Source organism: Stigmatopora nigra, chromosome 20, assembly GCF_051989575.1.
Source record: "Stigmatopora nigra isolate UIUO_SnigA chromosome 20, RoL_Snig_1.1, whole genome shotgun sequence".
Taxonomy (NCBI): domain Eukaryota; kingdom Metazoa; phylum Chordata; class Actinopteri; order Syngnathiformes; family Syngnathidae; genus Stigmatopora; species Stigmatopora nigra.
In genome coordinates this window covers 6718903-6737811 of record NC_135527.1, presented here as the reverse complement: position 1 = coordinate 6737811, position 18909 = coordinate 6718903, and the positions used below count along the sequence as shown (strand labels likewise).

Genomic DNA, 18909 nt, shown 5'->3' with positions numbered 1-18909 from the left:
ATCCATTGGATGGGAGGAAGCCATTTTCCTGGCACTAAAATTGACAGAAAAATAATGAAAACAGGGCGTATATTTAATGTTTTTTGATGATTTCAAATTGTGTACTCTGTATAAAAAACTTTTGAACAGGATTTTTTTAAGTACCATGTTTTCACAACTATAAGGCGCACCCTCGATGGATGACATTTTTCCATATATAAGGCGCACTGTATTATAAGGCGCACTGTCTATTTTGGAGAAAATGTAAGACTTTTAAGTGCGCCTTATAGTGGTGAAAATACGGTAATTGCGATTGACTTCCAGGTAAGAAGTACTCACTACTTTACAGTCACCTCTAGAGCCAGCCGTTGTTGATGTTTTGGATTTTTTTGTATAAAATCTTGCAGTGGGGGAGGAGCTTTATGATGGAAGATGTTGTAAACTAAGATGGCATCTGCATATTTAACAGTATTCTTTCAGTTCAGGCGTTTGTGTTTTTTTAATATCTGACAGTGGTGTTTTTTCATTTTTGGTTTTCGGTTTTTTCCCATATATAAGGCGCACTGTATTACAAGGCGCACTGTCTATTTTGGAGAACATTTAAGACTTTTAAGTGCGCCTTATAGTCGTGAAAATACGGTACATGTTCGCACTGGGACTGAACATATCAAGACCCCTTCCCTACCCCGTAAAATAAATGGTTACATCAGACATTTTACACCCGCCACTTTTGAGCTTGACGCCTAGCTTAGCTGAGTCACACACACCCCCTTTTCTCTCTCTCACACCCCCTCCACGCTGTCACACATACAAGCAAACACACCCACTACCACAAGCGCCAACTAGAGGGAAAAGAACCGCGATCACTTGTCTCCATTCAGTCTGCAAATACAGGATTTTTGGGAGAGATGGCGGGGGGCAGCAGCTGGGTTGCCATAGGACTGGTTCTGTTCACCATTTGGGTCAAGGTAAGACCACCAGAGTGATTTATTAATCCAGATATAAGATGATTTTTAATTGGAGTTAGAATATTAAAGTGTATTAGTTCATTTATATTGGCTTGGACTGATTTTGGTTATCATGATTAAGCTTATGTTGGCTTAATAAGATTCTACTAATTGGCAAGGCTGGATGTTATTATGTCCAAATTGTGGATCTCAAAAGGAGGAAGCAACAGGTGCTCTGATCTGAGTACCTCATGGTGGTCCAGCCTTCGTTAATAGTTATGAGGGAATGTTTCCAATAGTCAACCTGGTTTCATGTGGGCTGGACCATTTTAGATATAATATTTAATTTTTTTTTATATAAATGGATTAAAAGAACTGGATTAAAAGCCCTGAATATTCAATTTTTTTCTAGATCTATAACAAAGTTTATTTTAGCTTTTTTAAATATATTTTTTAGATTTTATAAAATTATTTTTGAATGAAAAACACAGGAAAAAATTGATTAAAAAATGACAATTATTGATTCAAAAGGGGCAAAATCAGAAATTTTAATATACATCTATACTCTTCATTTTTTTAGTTATAATATTTAGATATTTATTTTATAAATGGATTAAAAGAACTGGATTAAAAGCTCTGAATATTCAGTTTTTTATAGATCTAAAACAATGTTTATTTTAGCTTTTTTGATATATATTTTTTAGATTTTACAAAATTATTTTTGAAATAAAAACAGAAAATTTCATTAAAAAATGACTTGATTTAAAAGGGGGACAATTAGGAAATTTAATATACATCTATACTCTTCATTTTAATTTAATCCTAAAACAGCAACTCTGCACTCCTAATTTACTTTCCCGGGCCACACAAAATGAAGCATTGTGCCATATTTGGCCCCCAAGCCACCACTTTGACACATATGTCTTATACTATTTTGTCTTTTTGACCTTGAAAAGATCAAAACTCCCTTCATTAAGTTTCTTATGGCCCTGTAACTCATTTCAAAAACCCCTACTCCTATTTTAAGGGACAGTTCTTTTTTGACCATGACAGTGAAGTAACTTCTATCCGACCACCTTGTACGCGAATGGAATCATGAGTCAGCACATTTAGATGACCGCCATGACCCTCACGCTTAACTTCAGAGACCCAGGTTGGACAAGTGGTCCCAGGGCAAGCCTCTGGGGGTCACGGCATCTCTGCTTGACTATTCTAGTGAAGAAGAATGAGAGTCTATACTTGTGTATTTGGTCTTTTGAAGGTCCTCCTCCTTGTGATTTGTGTATGTGGGCCGAGTGGCCTGTAGCTTTGACCCTAAATGGAATAGACCTTCCTTTGTGGGTGACATAATGGCATACCTTAAGTGACTCTTACAAAGGCTCTAACACCATTCAAAAATGTTCCCTGAAGAATTTACTTTGTAAAGACCTTGTAAAGTAGCTATTTTTTCTGCTAAAATGCCTTGACAATGCATTTTCTGCCAACATACTTCCTGTTTTTCAGTCTCCCTTTGTGGGATTGGACCCAAAATAGTTAACGTTTAATGGTTTGTAGCAATTTTCGTACCCTGATTTGTGGGTGTGGCTAAAACAACATACCGTATTTTCACGACTATAAGGAGCACCGCATTATAAGGCGCACCCTCAATGGATGACATTTTTTTCCATATATAAGGCGCACTGTATTATAAGGCGCACTGTCTATTTTGGAGAAAATGTAAGACTTTTAAGTGTGCCTTATAGTTGTGATAATACGGTTATTGCTATTGACTTCCAGGTATGAAGTACTCACTACTTCACAGTCACCTCTAGAGCCAGCCATTGTTGATGTTTTGCATTTTTTTTGTATAAAATCTTGCAGTGGGGGAGGAGCTAAATGATGGAAGATGTTGTAAACTAAGATGGCATCTGCATATTTAACAGTATTGTTTCATTTCGGGCGTTTGTGTTTTTTTTAATATCCGACAGTGGTGATTTTTCGTTTTTGGTTTTCTGTTTTTTCCATATATAAGGCGCACTGGATTATAAGACGCACTGTCTATTTTGGAGAAAATGTAAGACTTTTGAGTGCGCCTTATAGTCGTGAAAATACAGTATTTGATTGGCAGGATTAAATAATGTCCATCTTGCAGGTTTTTTTGTTTCACAGTATGTCAACAACAACTGCTTAACAATTCCTCTCCTGTACTTAATGATCTGGCTGGAATTCCCAAGGAAGTGGGCCAGAAAAAGCAACAAATTGTATTGTTTATTCAAGGAAATGGCTCCACTTAACGTTTGAATACAGGCACTCCAGGATTGAGCTTTTCAAAAGTCTCGATTAAACCAGTTGGCTTGAAGAACTGATGGCAAAGATGTCCTGAATTTTAGAGTTTTTGTAAAAAGTAAATTAATATCGAGGAGTTAACGGAACATCTGGTCTAGTGATGGATGGACCGAGCGAGTTTTTTGGAGTGTGCTAACAAGGAAGACTGTTTTCAGTTAGAAAAAAAGCTTTGGTTCTCATCTCTTATTGTTGCCATCTGGTCTTCGTCTTTGGAGCGGTGGCTGCAAAAGTGTGGCATTGCTTAAAAAATGTGCGTTTGTAATGTCAAGCTTGGGAGGAACCACCATTCGCTTTTTCGAGATGCTTTGGTGGAAAATTCGGCCGAGTTAAGCTGGAACCTTGACCTTAATATCAGGGAATTCCACTTTAGGAAACCATTCTTTAAGGTTTAGTTACATTTTTCTCACTTTTTACCATGCAGAATACCTCTAGTCTACTATTTAACATGGCGTGTGGCCTTTTAGCTGCCAGTAGAGGGCGACTTTACAGCAGGGGGGGGGGGGTATTGTCAACTTGATTTCACGTGGGCCGAACTATTTTAGATATAATATTTCCTTTTTTTTTATAAATGGATTAAAAGAACTGAATATTCTGTTTTTTATAGATCTAAAACAATGTTTATTTTAGCTTTTTTTATATATATATTTTTTAGATTTTACAAAATTATTTTTGAACTAAAAACAGAAAAAAATGGATTCAAAAATGACAATTATTGATTTAATAAGGGGAAAATCAGGAAATTTAATATACATCTATACTCTTCATTTTAGATATAATATTTAGATTTTTTGTAAAAGAAATGGATTAAAAAAACTGGATTAAACGCCCTGAATATTCAATTTTTTAGATCTAAAACAATGTTTATTTTAGCTTTTTTATATATTTTTTTTTTTTAGATTTTACAAAATTATTTATGAACTAAAAACACAGAAAAAAATTATTAAAAATGACAACTATGGATTCAAAAGGGGAAAAATCAGGAAACTTAATATACATCTATACTCTTTATTTTAATTTGATCCTAAAACAGCAAGTCAGCACTCATGATTTATTCTCCTGGACCACACAAAATGATTCGGCGTGCCATATTTGGCCCGCGAGCCGCCACTTTGACATATATGCCTTATAGTATAATGTCTTTCTGAGTATTTTGACATTTCTATACAAGTTTTTTCCCCGTCTGGAGTCGCTCGATTCCCTTCACCTGCAGTTTTGCTTCTAACTATCCAGATCTGGCAACCTATCCCTGTTGTTGGAATCCATTTCTTCCGCACATACAATAGAATTGTGTTGATTTATTCCCACTTGTTTGCGCCGTCATCTGCTCGCCATATTTTTCACGCCCCGGCCTTGACCTCGGATCGCTTCTCGGGGGCAGGAACTACAGCGGGAGCGCTCGGGAGTGGCGCTAACGAGAGGGGAGATCACAACTAAGGCTTCGTAACCCCCCGACTAATACTCCCTTCCCCCCTGGGTGATGGCTAATTAGAGGGGAGACGAGGTAGGAGGTGCGTATGCGATTATGTAAGTGTTGGAAATTTGTACTTGGGAGAGTTTTAAAGCTAAAAGAGGCCAGAGTGGACATTTTAGAGGACACAATGAAAAATGTGTCAGACTCGGGTTGGTTCGCGGGCTGCATTTATGTCAATTTGATTTTAAGTGGGCTGGATTATTTTAGATGTAATGTTTAGATTTATTTTTTTTATAAATGGATTAAAAGGACTGGATTAAAAGACTTGAATATTCAGTTTTTTGTAGATCTAAAACAATGTTTATTTGAGGGGTTTTTTATATATATTTTTTAGATTTTACTAAATGATTTTTGAGTTAAAAACACAGAAAAAAATGATTTAAAAATTGACAATTATTTCAGGAAATTTATTATATATCTATACTCATTTTAGATATAATATTTAGATTTTTTTGAAATAAATGGATTAAAAGAACTGGATTAAAATCCCTGAATACTCCGTTTTTTATAGATCTAAAACAATGTTCGTTTTAGATTTTTTTTAATATATATTTTTAGATTTTATAAGATTATTTTGGAACTAAAAACACAGGAAAAATGATTAAAAAAATGACAATTATTGATTTAAAAGGGGCAAAATCAGCAAATGTAATATACATCCATACTCTTCATTTTAATTTGATCCTAAAACAGAAAGTTTACTTTCCTGGGCCACACAAAATGACACGGTGGGCCAGAATTTCGCCCGCGGGCCACCACTTTGACACCTGTGATGTAGTCTTGGAGTTTTAAGGCTTTAAAGCTAAACCAACTTAACATATCTGTCAACGTATACATTTTTTCCTGTATTTTATTCAAATTGTATACTTTTTTTAATCTACTAAACCGGTTTTGTCATATTCTTTCTCCTCTGCAAAGAGCTGAAACATCTTGTTCAACACTTCTCTAGTTTTCCATTCGTTTTTCCCAACCACACTATTTCTAAATACAATTTCCCTTTTAATGACAAAGGAATTGACGTTATCTCAAAAAGGCCCAGGACCTTGAAGGTGACCTCTAGTGGACTCCTTTTGAAAGACACGTGTAGAGCAAAAAAGGTCAAGTGGAGGAAACGGACATGAACGTCTGGCACATGCTGCAGATAAACTTGCGGCGTCCTAGGGCTGGGAATCCAACCGGCGGTAATTCCAGATTCCGTGACGGGTTGAAAAACAAATAGGGCGGAAGGCTTGAAGGCCCATGCTGAGTGGAAAAGGGGGGGTCGGAAAAGTAGATTTGATTTGAGTGTGAGAAATGGAGAAGTGGGAGGATGAAACGCTTCATCTAGTGTTATCAGGATGGATTGTCTGGATGAACGTGTGGGTGGTGTGTCCTATCTCATTGTACACTTAGCAATGATAGTGGAATCCCCCCCTGGACATTTGGTAGAACCAGAATTTGTAGAAAACATGGAAAAACTGATGGGCGTTTTTCCACCTGAGGTTATACGCTTTGTTAGGTGACATTTTGGACTTTGGTTGTGAACTTTAAATGATCTTTTCTTATTGTTTGCTGGCTCACTAGATGTTCTAGGCTAGGCATAGGCAAGCTATGGGTAGCGGGCCGCATTTGGACCGTTAGGCTGTTTAATCCGGCCCGCTAATGTTGTCTAAATAGTTTTATTTTTTATTTTTTCCAAGATGGCGTCGTCACGTGGAAGCCAGTGGCAGTAGTTGTGTCCACTCTTATTTGTTTTTGGTGTTTTACAGCCCGTCTATCTTTTTTTTAAATGATATTTTAATATTTCTTAAAACATTCCTTTACTTAATTGACTTTGTACTTTATACTTTTTACTTTAATGATGAGTGAGTTAATACTTTAGTCCTTTTTTCTGTTTATGTTTCATATGTACTCTTAACGGATGCACTTTTTTATATGTATCATATACATTTTAATATTTCTTAATACATTCCTTTACTTACTTGACTTTATACTTTATACTTTTTACTTTAATGATGAGTGATGAGGATGTTAATACTTTAGTCCTTTTTTGTCTCTTTATGTTTCAAATGTACTGTTAACGGATGCACTTTTTTATATGTATCGTATCTTGTGCTGACCTGGCCCATCTGTCAAATTTTTAAAGTCAATGTGGCCCCCCCGGGCCCAAAAGTTTGCCCATCCCTGGTATAGGCCCAAATGGTGATGGATATTTGACCAGGACGATTAAGAAAATAAAAAATAATCAAAAATGGACCCGCTGGCTGCTGTTGTTTCAGGGCATTAACTCCCTTGACGCCCTTTGTTTGGCGTGGCGTTAAATTTCAAGTGCCACTGTGGAATTTCGCCGCTGCATACCGGCGTCCGATGACTTTGCGAGCTGGGATCTCCGCAGGGGACGGAAAAAACAAAGTCTCGCGTGTGGACAATGCGCCGGAATTGGTTGTCTAACTTGTAGATGACAAACAAGGAGAAAAGCACTTGGATTTGAGCTATTTTGGTGAAAAGGGAAGAAGGACTTGGATATATTTTAGGGAAAAATCATTGCGCTGATGCCAAGAGCAATTAATTTCATTTGTAAAGAAAGGAATGCTTGATTTGATTCTGACTGACAAAGGAATGTTTCGTCTGGTTCACAGTCGTGAAAGTTAATGTGTCTTGAATATGTTTTTTTAATGTACTGTATTTTCTTGTAGATAAGCCTTATTTGTACCAAAAAAAAAAATGATGACTGAATCAAGGGTACGTCTTATATGCGCACTTGTAGATGTCGGCTAAGTAACATTTACTATATGTTGGTTATTTTCTGTTTTGCAGTAAGAAAACAAACATTACTGGATGAATTATTAACTTATTTACAATTTTTGATTGATACAGTATCTCAGAAATACTATGTTCGTTGTTTTTTTTAAAGATGTTCCCTTCAAAATAAGACATTAGTACTAAATTAGTATTAAAACCATAAATGTGGAAGTGAAAATTGTGAATCAGGAGGCGGCTTACACGTGAGAAATTGTCAAATTCAACAATTTTAACTGTGTGGTTTATACATGGAGGCGGCTTATATGTGAGTAAATGTGGTAAATGTTATTATTCGGGTTGTATAGAATGCTGTAGGGCAACGTTAAAGAACTCTTCCCGTGAGTGAGTGTAAACAACATAAAATTATTAGTTAAATTGGATCAAAAATGGTTGACAAGTCCGATTTTTTTAGCCATTTTCTTCACCATGCTGCTTCATAGTAACCATATCTTGATACTGTCAACTATATTGCCATTAAATGTTAATTTCCACCATATTTAAGTGGGTGGTGTTCAGTACTTGGCATATAAATCAGCCAAGAATGGTCTTTTCCTTTGGTTAGGGGCTAATATTAAACTTTAATGATGCCCGCTGACTTTATGTAATTGCGAGTTCAGCGAAAACATGTTCATTAAACAGTAAAATCTTGGCAGCTGGTGAGACCTATTTGGCAAACGATTCAGATTTAGATTTAGTTTAGTAATGCTGACTTGCTTGTTGTTAATATTCTAACATGTCTACTAATATCCCAAAAAAACAGGTCAATGTATAGTGATGGTTTGTCCCATAGCCAATCTCGTTTGTCCCTACATGAACTTGCCAAGTTATCTGAATGACGCAAGAAAATCCAGGCAGATCGGACACTAGTGTCTCATCAGCTTCAGGCACACCCAGCTGTTGTCATAATTCATAATTCTCCCTTGTTTAGAAAGGCCTTCTGTGCTTGGGCCTTCTTGGACCGTCCATGTTTTTGGATAGGAACAGTATCCGGCCCTGGGGGGGAAAACTATGATGTACCAGAACCACCTAACACTGCAGGAGATTTCTGGACATGTCTTGTAAGGACCTCAAAGTGTCAAAAGTTCGGACCCCGGTCTGGAATCGGCCCAAAAACGGGTTCGATCCGGACCGTGGGGTTGTTCTGCCTGACGGGCAGTTTGTAGCTCATACATGGTATATGTACTAATCAATAGGGGCTGCAAAAATAGATGTTTTGTGAGTTATGGGGGGGACTACTGCGCCCAGTGCTTGGATGTTTGGTCGCCGGTCTTTTGGTTGCAGGTCAAATGGTGACAGATAGTTTACTGTTGAAGCTAGTTCTGAAAATTATGTTCATGAGAGAGTTTAATATTAATGAGAGATTTTAATATCTAAGAGAGAGAGTTTAATATCTTAAGAGAGAGAGTTTAATATCTTAAGAGAGAGAGTTTAATATTTAAGAAAGTTTAATATCTAAGAGAGAGAGAGAGAGTTTAATATATAAGAGAGAGAGAGTTTAACATCTAAGAGAGAGAGAGTTTAATAACTGAGAGAGTTTAATATCTAAGAGAGAGAGTTTAATATCTAAGTACTGTTTAATATCTTAGAGAGAGAGATTAATATCTAAGTACTGTTTAATATCTAAGAGAGAGAGTTTAATATCTAAGTACTGTTTAATATCTAAGTACATTTGACCGCCGACCAAAAGACCGGCGACCAAACGTCCAGTCCCACCTCGCCCTCCTGTCTAAATAGCGCCTTCAATGTCAGCCAATGAGTTAATAAAGAACCTTAAAATGCCCCCTAAACCAACTTCAAGAACCCTGCAAAGGCCCAAAAAAACATCAGAAATCCACAAAAGAACAATCAGAGAGAACCTGAAAAGTTCCTCCAAATCAATACTTGTTTTGTGGAAAAATTCCCCTGTTTTCTGTCCGGTTTTAAGTGCTTAAACGGCGAGAGCTGGGGTGAGTTTAACCTGCTTGTTTTTGGAAAAAGGGTGAGGACAGAAGCCAGGGATTCCTTAACCGGGTTGTTCTGTAGTTATGCCCAACCTTGCCAAAACTTCCTCCCCACCAAGATGACCCTGGGCATTTGCTCCAGCTGTACAAACACGTTCTTATTGCGGAACACATTGGTGTTTAAGCAGAGCCAAATCTAATTATTTAGCTAGCCTTGAGAATCCTGCCATATTTTTTTGGGAATATTTCAGTAGCTTCTATTCTGCCACCTTGTGAAGAACATCAGTTCTACTAAATAATTCTGACAAAACATCATTTTGGTGGCTATAAATTCATCTTGCATACTTTATTTAATTTTTAATTTTAAATAAAACAAATGACAAGTGTTTAAAGCTTCGGATATGATGAAAAAGTGTTAAATTTTTCTACATTTCTAGTGTTTGAATGCCGTTTTGTACTTGAACATAGCAGGGTAATGAGAATCAGGAAGTAGTGTTACTCTAAGCACAAGGTGGTTTGTTGATTCTTAACGAGGAAAACAAAAATGGCAGCAGTGTTCCAGATCAGGAAACCGAACTGATTAAGGATTGTCATGCAGCATGTTGGTAAGCTCTTGTTAAGGTGCTTAATGGTTTTAATTAATTGGGCATTCTGTGGTTGGAAAAGTTAAATTCTACTAGCTGACACTGTTTTTTTGTGTAGGAATATTTACAGGTTGCTTTTTCTTTGTGGTTCTGGCTTCACTGTACTGAGATTTAATTTCTTTCAGTGAGCATGGGCATGATTTGGTCCAGTTTTTTTTCCACTGGTACTACTGAATTAGTGTTCCGGGTGGTCTGGCATTGAGTGGGAAACTGTAGATTTTACAGAAAAGTTGTATTGTGATGGCACATGTAACTGTAACTTTGTTTGAGTTGAATTGGTTGTGATTTTTTTTGCCTTTTTGTGTAAAATTAGTTGTAGTAGTAGTTGTTGTTCTTCTTCTTCTTCTTCTTGGAGTGGTAGTAGTTGTAGTAGTGGTAGTAGTTCTTGTTGTAATTTTTGTTGTTCTTGTTGGAGTGGTAGTAGTCGTAGTAGTGGTAGTAGTTCTTGTTGTAATTTTTGTTGTTCTTGTTAGGAGTGGTAGTAGTAGTTGTTGTTCTTGTCGTAGTAGTGGTAGTAGTAGTTGTTATTATTCTTGCAGTAGTGGTAGTAGTAGTTGTTATTATTCTTTCAGTAGTAGTAGTGGGAGTAGTAGTTGTTCTTCTTTTTGTAGTAGTGGTAATAGTAGTTTTTGTTCTTCTCCTTGTAGTAGTGGTAGTAGTAGTTTTTGTTGTTGTTCTTGTAGTAGTGGTAGTAGTAGTAGTTGTTGTTGTTATTGTAGTAGTTGTAGTAGTTTTTGTTGTAGGTGTAGTAGCAGTAGTAGTAGTTGTTGTTGTTGTTGTTGTAGTGATTGTAGTAGTAGTAGCAGTAGTCCTCCTGGTCTTTCATTATTTTGTTGCTTGAGGCCTAGAAGTATTTAACTGAAGACGTCAAGTCCATTAAAACTAGAAAGACTGCCGATATTCACTCTCAATGATCAAATATATTTTAAAGTATTCAAACGACCCGTCATGATTGCCAATTGGAGCTTCTTTTTAACAAAATATATCAACAAATTAATGAGAGCCGGGTGTGTCTTCAAGGCAACATTTTGAAAGAAACGTTATCTTTCAGGTCAGTATGAACTCGAGAAGAAACTCCTCCATATTTCTTGAAGTACTCAAGATTCAACTCAATAGAAACTCCAATTAAAAACAGAGCTAAAAACTGAACTCGTTTTTTGACGACCAATCCATTTGGACCCACCCATCTCCTCATAAAAAACGGTTTGAATCCCAAAAAACATGGTCAAATCAGTGGAACTTTATGTTTTTTTTGTCACAGAAATGATTTGTAGCATTTATTGCTTAATACGAGCTAACAGATGCCTTTACGTCATTGTAGCGAATTGGCTCCGCCTCTGGATTTATGATGATCTTCCTAGTGCTAATGTCCACAAACTGCTTTATCTCTGCCCTCCTCTGTTTGATTTCAAAACATTATAAAGCGATGTTTGGCTAAAAAAAAAAAAAAAGCAAAATGATGGATGAGTCGATTTGGAGCCAAAAACAGAGACGTTTTTTTTTTTTTAAACTTCAGATTTGTCCACCCTTGCTTAAGTTTCACATTCTTACATAATCTCCCGCCTGTGTTACATGCTGCAATTCGCTAAATGTGAGGCCAAGGCTATCAATCAAAGCTGGAGTCAGTAGTCAAGAAAACAACCCTGCTTTTTTTTCCCAACCTTAAATCCATCCGTATGTGATAGGCCTTCCAGCATGCACCCCAGGAAGAGAATCTGAACAAAGCCAATGCAAATGCCTTCAAGAAAATCCAAATCAACATCTGCAAATGGACAGATGCGCTCCCCTACTTATGAACATTCAACTTACGAACAAATGGTACATACGAACATGTCTGCAAATTGCGTTTATGTCGAAAAATGTTCGTAAGTTCGAGTGCAAGGAAGAGGCAAGCCATTTCATTTGAAACCAAAGTGGCAATAATAAAGAAGCTGGATGTGTGTGAGAAAGTGGTGAGCATTGCACGGAAATAAAACTTGAATCGTTTGACTATCAGTACCATTTATAAACAGAAATATGGAGCAGCAGGACCCAAATATTGAACCTTGCACAAAGGTTGTAAATCAATTGAATGATGCCATACAGTGCTACCGTATTGTTTATGATGAAAAAAGAAGAAAACTGCAATTGTCATTAGATAGCTTCTTTCAGCCAGTTTCTAGTAAATCTCTCCATCTCTCTAACGTAAGTATACAGTACTGTATGTATCCTCTTCAGTTTATTAAATGTTTGTTTCCAGTACAAACCAATGCTGGTTACTTATACAAGCCTTAAACATACAAATGCACTTATATAAACTTTCAATATACTTATATAGGCTTTAAACATACAAATGCAGTAATATAAACCTTCAATATCCTTATATAGGCCTTAAACATGAACTCTAATCCAAAATATAGCACTGAATCAACTTCAATTTGAACAATTTCAACTTATAAACACTTTCAACTTATGAGCAAGCACTCGGAACCTACCTCATTCATAAGTAGGGTCAGCGTCTGTACCTCCTTAAAACCTTTGTAGTAACATTACTCGCTAAAAGCCTGTCTTCGTACAGACTCCCTTTCAGGAAACGGCAAGACGACGCCTTCACGGACATCGCCGTGGGAACCGTTGTCAGCCTGTCATGACTTCCTGCCGCTGATATGCACTTTTAGGCAACAAAGAACCTAAGGTGTCAATTTCCTCCGCCACACATGAAAGCCAGGCTGAAGCGCCCCCAGTGTCCGATTTTTTTTTTTGGCTAACCCCGTTTTCTGAGCTGCCAGAGCCTCATTAAAACAAAACCTACATAAAATGTAAACGCGGGATAACCGCACTGCGTCTGGCGTAGTGATTAACGCAAGTGGTTAATCCCTTTCGATTATTTTCCCAAGCGCCTCGATGGCTTCTTAAAATGGCGTCTCGGGTGGTTTTTAACTGGTCCCTCGTTTGCGTTGTCCCACCACATAATCAGCTCGTAGAACCCCGACTATGGTGGACACACACATGGTCTGCAGGTGGGTTCAAATCCCTCAGGAATTCGGCAATTTGCTTATGTTACACTCTTTATTCAAACGTGTTTTTTTTTGCAGGGTCCGCCATGATGAAACATGATTTATAGTGAGGTGAGAGTCCAGCCGGTAAAAACATTATAGTTTTTACTCCGCGTTTGTATTACGGCTTAGTACTTTGCGGTTCTAAATGCTAGCCGATAGTTGAAGACAAATGGCCGCCGACAAGTATCATAAAAAATGATGGATGTTTTAGAATTGGATAGATGAGTTATCCAGTTCTCTTTCACCCCCTGTGTTGAATTACTCAGTTTTATATTATGTCCAGTAAATATTTTTCTTCATTTTTATTGGTTATTCATGCCATCTTTATGAGAATATTACAATAGTTGATTCAGTGCTATATTATGTATTATAATTTATGTTTAAGGCCTAAATAAGTATATTGAAGGCCTAAATAAGTATATTGAAGGCCTAAATAAGTATATTGAAGGCCTAAATAAGTATATTGAAGGTTTATATATGTGTATTTGTATGTTTAAGGCTGGTATAAGTAACCAGCATTGGTTTGTACTTATAAAAACTTTTAATAAAATAGAGGGAATACATACAGTACTGTATACATACATTAGTGAGAGATTTACTAGAAACTGAAGCTATCTAATGACAATTGCACAGTTTTCTTCTTGTTTTCATCATAAATGATGCAGTAGCACTCTATGGCATTATTTAATTGATTTACAACCTTTGTACAACGTTCAATATTTGCGTCCTGCTGCTCCATCTTTCTGTTTATAAATGGTACTGACGGTGGGACCATTCAAGTTGTATTCCCGTGCAATGCTCACCACTTTCTCACATGCATCAATCTTGTTTACTATTGCCACTTTGGTTTGAAATGAAATGGTTTTGCCTCCTACTTGCACTTCCCTCACTTTTCAGCCTTTGGCTTTTCACCAACCATATTGAATAATGGATGCACCAGATATTTAATGATAGAAATGTAAAAGGTTCTTTGCGCACTGGAGATACGTCACGCACTACAACGAACTGTGTAGAGGAAGGTAAATGCTGGGTGAGCTGAGTTCTCACAGCGCCAGGCGTCGGTATTAGTGGTGGAAAGAAGCACTACTCGGAAAAAGGCAATACAAAATCGAACTTACCAACATTTTTTGACATAAACGCAATTTGCAGACATGTTCGTATGTACGATTTGTTCGTAAATTGAATGTTTGTAAGTAGGGAAGCATCTGTAGTTCTTCTATGATCTGAGTTTAATATCGTCCAATTGGATTGGACGAAACTCTTCCCCCAGTGCATTGAGATTGCAATTGACGGGCGTGGTCTCTACTTGTTTTGCTTGAACTTGGCAAAAACAGTTGACCCGTGTCATTGCAGGGTGTTTATGACCCACGAAGAGCAGCTGTGGGCCCCCTACTCGCTCAATCCTGGAGAATGCGGGTCCTGCTGCGTTGCTAATGGGCCTTGTCCAACATTCCTTCCGTCCATCTTCGCCGTACGATTGGGGATACTTTCTTCTGTCCGATGACATCACATCCTTCCCATGTTTCTCCTGTCAAAGAACATTTAAATAATTGACAGTTTTCTCACCATTTAAACAACCCACGGAAACCGATTGTGCCGATTTTTTCGTGGTTCTTCGATCCACGTTCGTCCTGTATGGTCTTGTTACCCGTAGAATAACCGGTGATGATTTTGCAGGTTTTCGTGCTGGCCAGTGATGGAGATGCCGTTTTCATCCGGGAGTTCACTCTAATTCGACGAGATCAACTTGACGAGGCACCCCATTACGCCGGCCAGAAACCTGAAGACCCTGTAAGTGTATTTTAATCTGGATTTTTATATATTCTGTATTAGCTGCTGTGGAAATGCTAGCTCATTCCGGTATACCTTGAGTTCGATGCCAACTACTGTCCTGGGAAGCAAATGACAATGTGTTGTTGTTGTTCGCTTAGTACACAGGTGTCAAAGTGGCGGCTCAGGGGCCAAATCTGGGCCGCCGGATGATTTAGTGTGGCCCAGGAAAGTAAATCATGAGTGCTGACTTTCTGTTTTAGGATCAAATTAAAATGAAGAGTATAGATTTATATTAAATTTCCTGATTTTGCCCCTTTTAAATCAATAATTGTCATTTTTTAATTCATTTTTTCTGTGTTTTTAGTTCAAAAATCATTTGTTAAAATCTAAAAATATATTTTAAAAAAGCTCAAATAAATATTGTTTTAGATCTATAAAAATTGAATATTCAGGGATTTAATCCAGTTATTTTAATCCATTTATAAAATAAATAAAATCTAAATATTATATCTAAAATAAGTATAGCTATATATTTAATTTCCCAATTTCCCCCCTTCTAAATCAATATTTTTTTGTTTTTAGTTCAAAAATAATTTAGTAAAATTTAAAATATATTTAAAAAAATCTAAATTAAACATTGTTTTAGATCTATAAAGAATCTAAATATTCAGGGCTTTCAATCCAGTTCTTTTAATCCATTTATAAAATAAAAAATCTAAATATTATATCTAAAATGCTCCAGCCCACCTGAAACCAAATTGACGTTAATACAACCCGCGAAACAACCCGAGTCTGCCACTCCCCTGCTTTAATATGTCTAATACATATTCTACTTTTTAGGTAAATTCCCCATAAAAGTCTTCATTGGCACCATCCACCATGCTAACCTATACAGGCCTCAGACTCCCAGGAGCCATATTAGTGACTCTTTTCAGTATTCACTTGGTCTCGGAGTCCATGTTGGATCTCGGTTCAATCGTGAGCTGGATTCCCGGCCAAGATAAACGCGGCTTAATTAGCAAGCGCTCCAGGAGGCGGACCGCGGACTCCGATGAATATTTGCTTTGACTTCTGTTCAAATGCCAGAGTTGCATTAGGTTGACCCGGCTTGCACTTTTTACCTCATTCCGCGGAAGGAGTGCGACACGTTTTTGCGCTTTTCCTGATTTTTCCGCCGGTTGCTTTCTGATCCGTAGCCTTACATCAGCTGCGTATGTCAGCATTCATTGGCAAAGTTCTTCAAAGTACGCGGGGGGTCTGATGAGTGAAGTTTTGGCTGATGTGTATGAGTAAGAGTGAGGATTAGGAAAGAAATCCAGCTTTTTTTTACATTCAGGGAATTTCTTAGTCTTGATTCTTCAGATAAAATGTATCCAATGAATAGCAATTCAGGCAATTTCTTTTGATACCTTTTTTTGTAGCAGATAAGTGATGTGGGAGAGAAAAACTGAATGGATTGACAGCTACTGTCTAAACTGCAAATACGTTTGTCTCAGCACAAGATATGATACATATAGAAAAGTGCATCCGTTAACAGTACATATGAAACAAATAGAAAAAAAGGACTAAAGTATTAACATACTCATCACTCATCATTAGAGTAAAAAGTATAAAGTACAATATAAAGTAAGTAAAGGAATGTATTAAAAAATATTAAAATGTATACGATACATATAAAAAAGTGCATCCGTTAACAGTACATATGAAAAACAAACAGAAAAAAATGACTAAAGTATTAAAATACTCATCATTAAAGTAAAAGGTATTAAGTACAAAGTCAAGTAAGTAAAGGAATGTATTTAGAAATATTAAAATATATACGATACATATAAAAAAGTGCATCCGTTAACAGTGCATATGAAACATCAACAGAAAATAAGGACTAAAGTATTAACATACTCATCACTCATCATTAAAGTAAAAAATATAAAGTACAAAGTAAAGTAAGTAAAGTAAATTTATACGATATGCGAGAAAATACGTTTTTTTGCATGTTTTCGGCTAAATTGGTGCCATTTTCGTATTCTCGTGGTTAGTTGAGAACTGAGTAATCATAGCAGCTGTGTTTGGCGTCTTCCACAAGCAATTATGCACTTCGTTTATCTTCATTAACTTAGCACATGTGTTAGTTTTGGCTTCCATTTTCTTTGTTGTGACAGAAACACAAGGTTTGGACAAAAAAACTCCAAATTTTGTCAACTTTCCTTAAAACCCTTTCACAATAGTGATAGGAAACCTTACCCGGCTAATTCTATTTAGAATAAATCTGGAATGATTATTTTAAAAGCAAAAAATGATGGCATTGAAAGTAGGGAATGGTTCTTGAGTCTGTATTTACCTTTGGGACGGCTTTGCTTGGACAAAGACGTGTATATTTACAAGCTGCTGTTTGGATAGAAGCTGGTCTTGGTGTTGAGCCACGTGGCGTTAGCTCTTTGGCACGTTCCATCATCTGTGTGTTTGTTCCGTCAATATACGCTCTGGGTAAATACCTGGCAACCCGTATGACCACCCTTGGGTTTGTGGTCTTGTGCCATTGAACTGTGGGTAGTGGATTTATGTCGGTTGACGTACAAGGGCTGTGATGACACTTTCTGTTTTAAAATCAAATTAAAATGAAGATTATAGATGTATATTAAATTTCCTGGTTGTTTTTTTTCAGGAGTAAACATCAAGACTTAAAAGTACCTAGTAGCAAAGATTTCTAGATGAAATAAACCTCCAAAAATAAGACCGTTCCGTTATCTCGCCGTTTTAGAACCTGTCTAACTCACCCAAAAACATCACTCTGCCCTTCATCTCCCCAGTCGTTACCCCAAGTGAGGTCACGGGTTAGAATTCCAAAGGAATGCTGTTGGTTTGCTTGTGGTCCAACCTGGAAAACCCCCCCGGCGCCGCAAATAATTGCCCGACACTTTACAGTCCAAACAAACCCTTCCTTATCGCAATTACTCCAAAGAATGCGAGGGAGGGGGAAATAACGGTTTGGTTAGTTTGCCCAGGTTTTAGGCTTAATCATGCCAATCAATTGATTAATGGCTGAAAATTTGATCAGATTAGGTTCTAATTTGGACCTTGACCACAAATTTGGAGGCGTAATATGATTTGGAGATGGAAATAATAACAGTAAGTACACACCTGGCGAGTTTATCCAGTTTTGGAGGAGAGTCTTTATCAAAATCCAACCTTAAATCCGATTAAATGAGGTCAAATATATTTGGTTTATGTCATAAATAAATGTTTCAAATACTGTTGATAATTTGGGCAATATTATCGTGACCATTTTTGGAATGTGAGCATTTCCTCCAAAATCTCAGCTTTATTAAAATATAAGTCGGATGTTTATATAAAGGTGGAGTGTTATGTGATTGATTAAAATGCAGGTTTTTTCTTTTTTGAAGAGAAATATGGCATTTCCGGATTGAAAAAAAAATTGATATGTAAGACTGGATGAAAAAATAAATGGGTTTCATGATATTGACCCTAATAATGTACTTTTGATTCATGGGGTATTTCAAAAATACCATGTGCGATAATTTGTGGATCATTTTATAGTATTTAGATTTTTTTTTTAATAAATGGATTAAAAAGAACTGGATTAAGAGCCCTGAATATTCAATTCTTTATAGATATAAAACAATGTTTATTTTAGCTTTTTTAAAATATATTTTTAGATTTTACAAAAAAAAATTGTACTAAAAACACAGAAAAAATAGATTAAAAAAATACAATTATTGATTTAAAAGGGGGGAAAATCAGGAAATTTAATATACATCTATACTCATTTTAGATATAATATTTATATATATATATTTTTTTAAATGGATTAAAAGAACTAGATTAAAATCCCTGAATATTCTGTTTTTATAATTCTAAAACAATGTTTATTTTAGCTTTTTAAAATAGATTTTTAGATTTTACAAAAAAAATTGAACTAAAAACACAGAAAAAATAGATTAAAAAATTATTGATTTAAAAAGAGTGAAAATCAGGAAATATAATATACATCTA

The 18909-nt window shown here is 36.4% G+C and overlaps 1 protein-coding gene across 1 annotated transcript in view; it reads left to right on the top strand.

The window, feature by feature from the left end:
- Positions 1–813: 813 nt before the first annotated feature.
- Positions 814–18909, top strand: part of adamtsl3 (ADAMTS-like 3) — a 38973-nt gene continuing 20877 nt past the window's right edge. Inside the window, exons 1-2 of the mRNA XM_077742432.1 lie at positions 814–947; positions 14803–14916. Of these exons, the coding sequence (XP_077598558.1) occupies positions 888–947; positions 14803–14916 (174 nt within the window). The 5' untranslated portion in view covers positions 814–887. The remainder of the gene's footprint in view (positions 948–14802; positions 14917–18909) is intronic.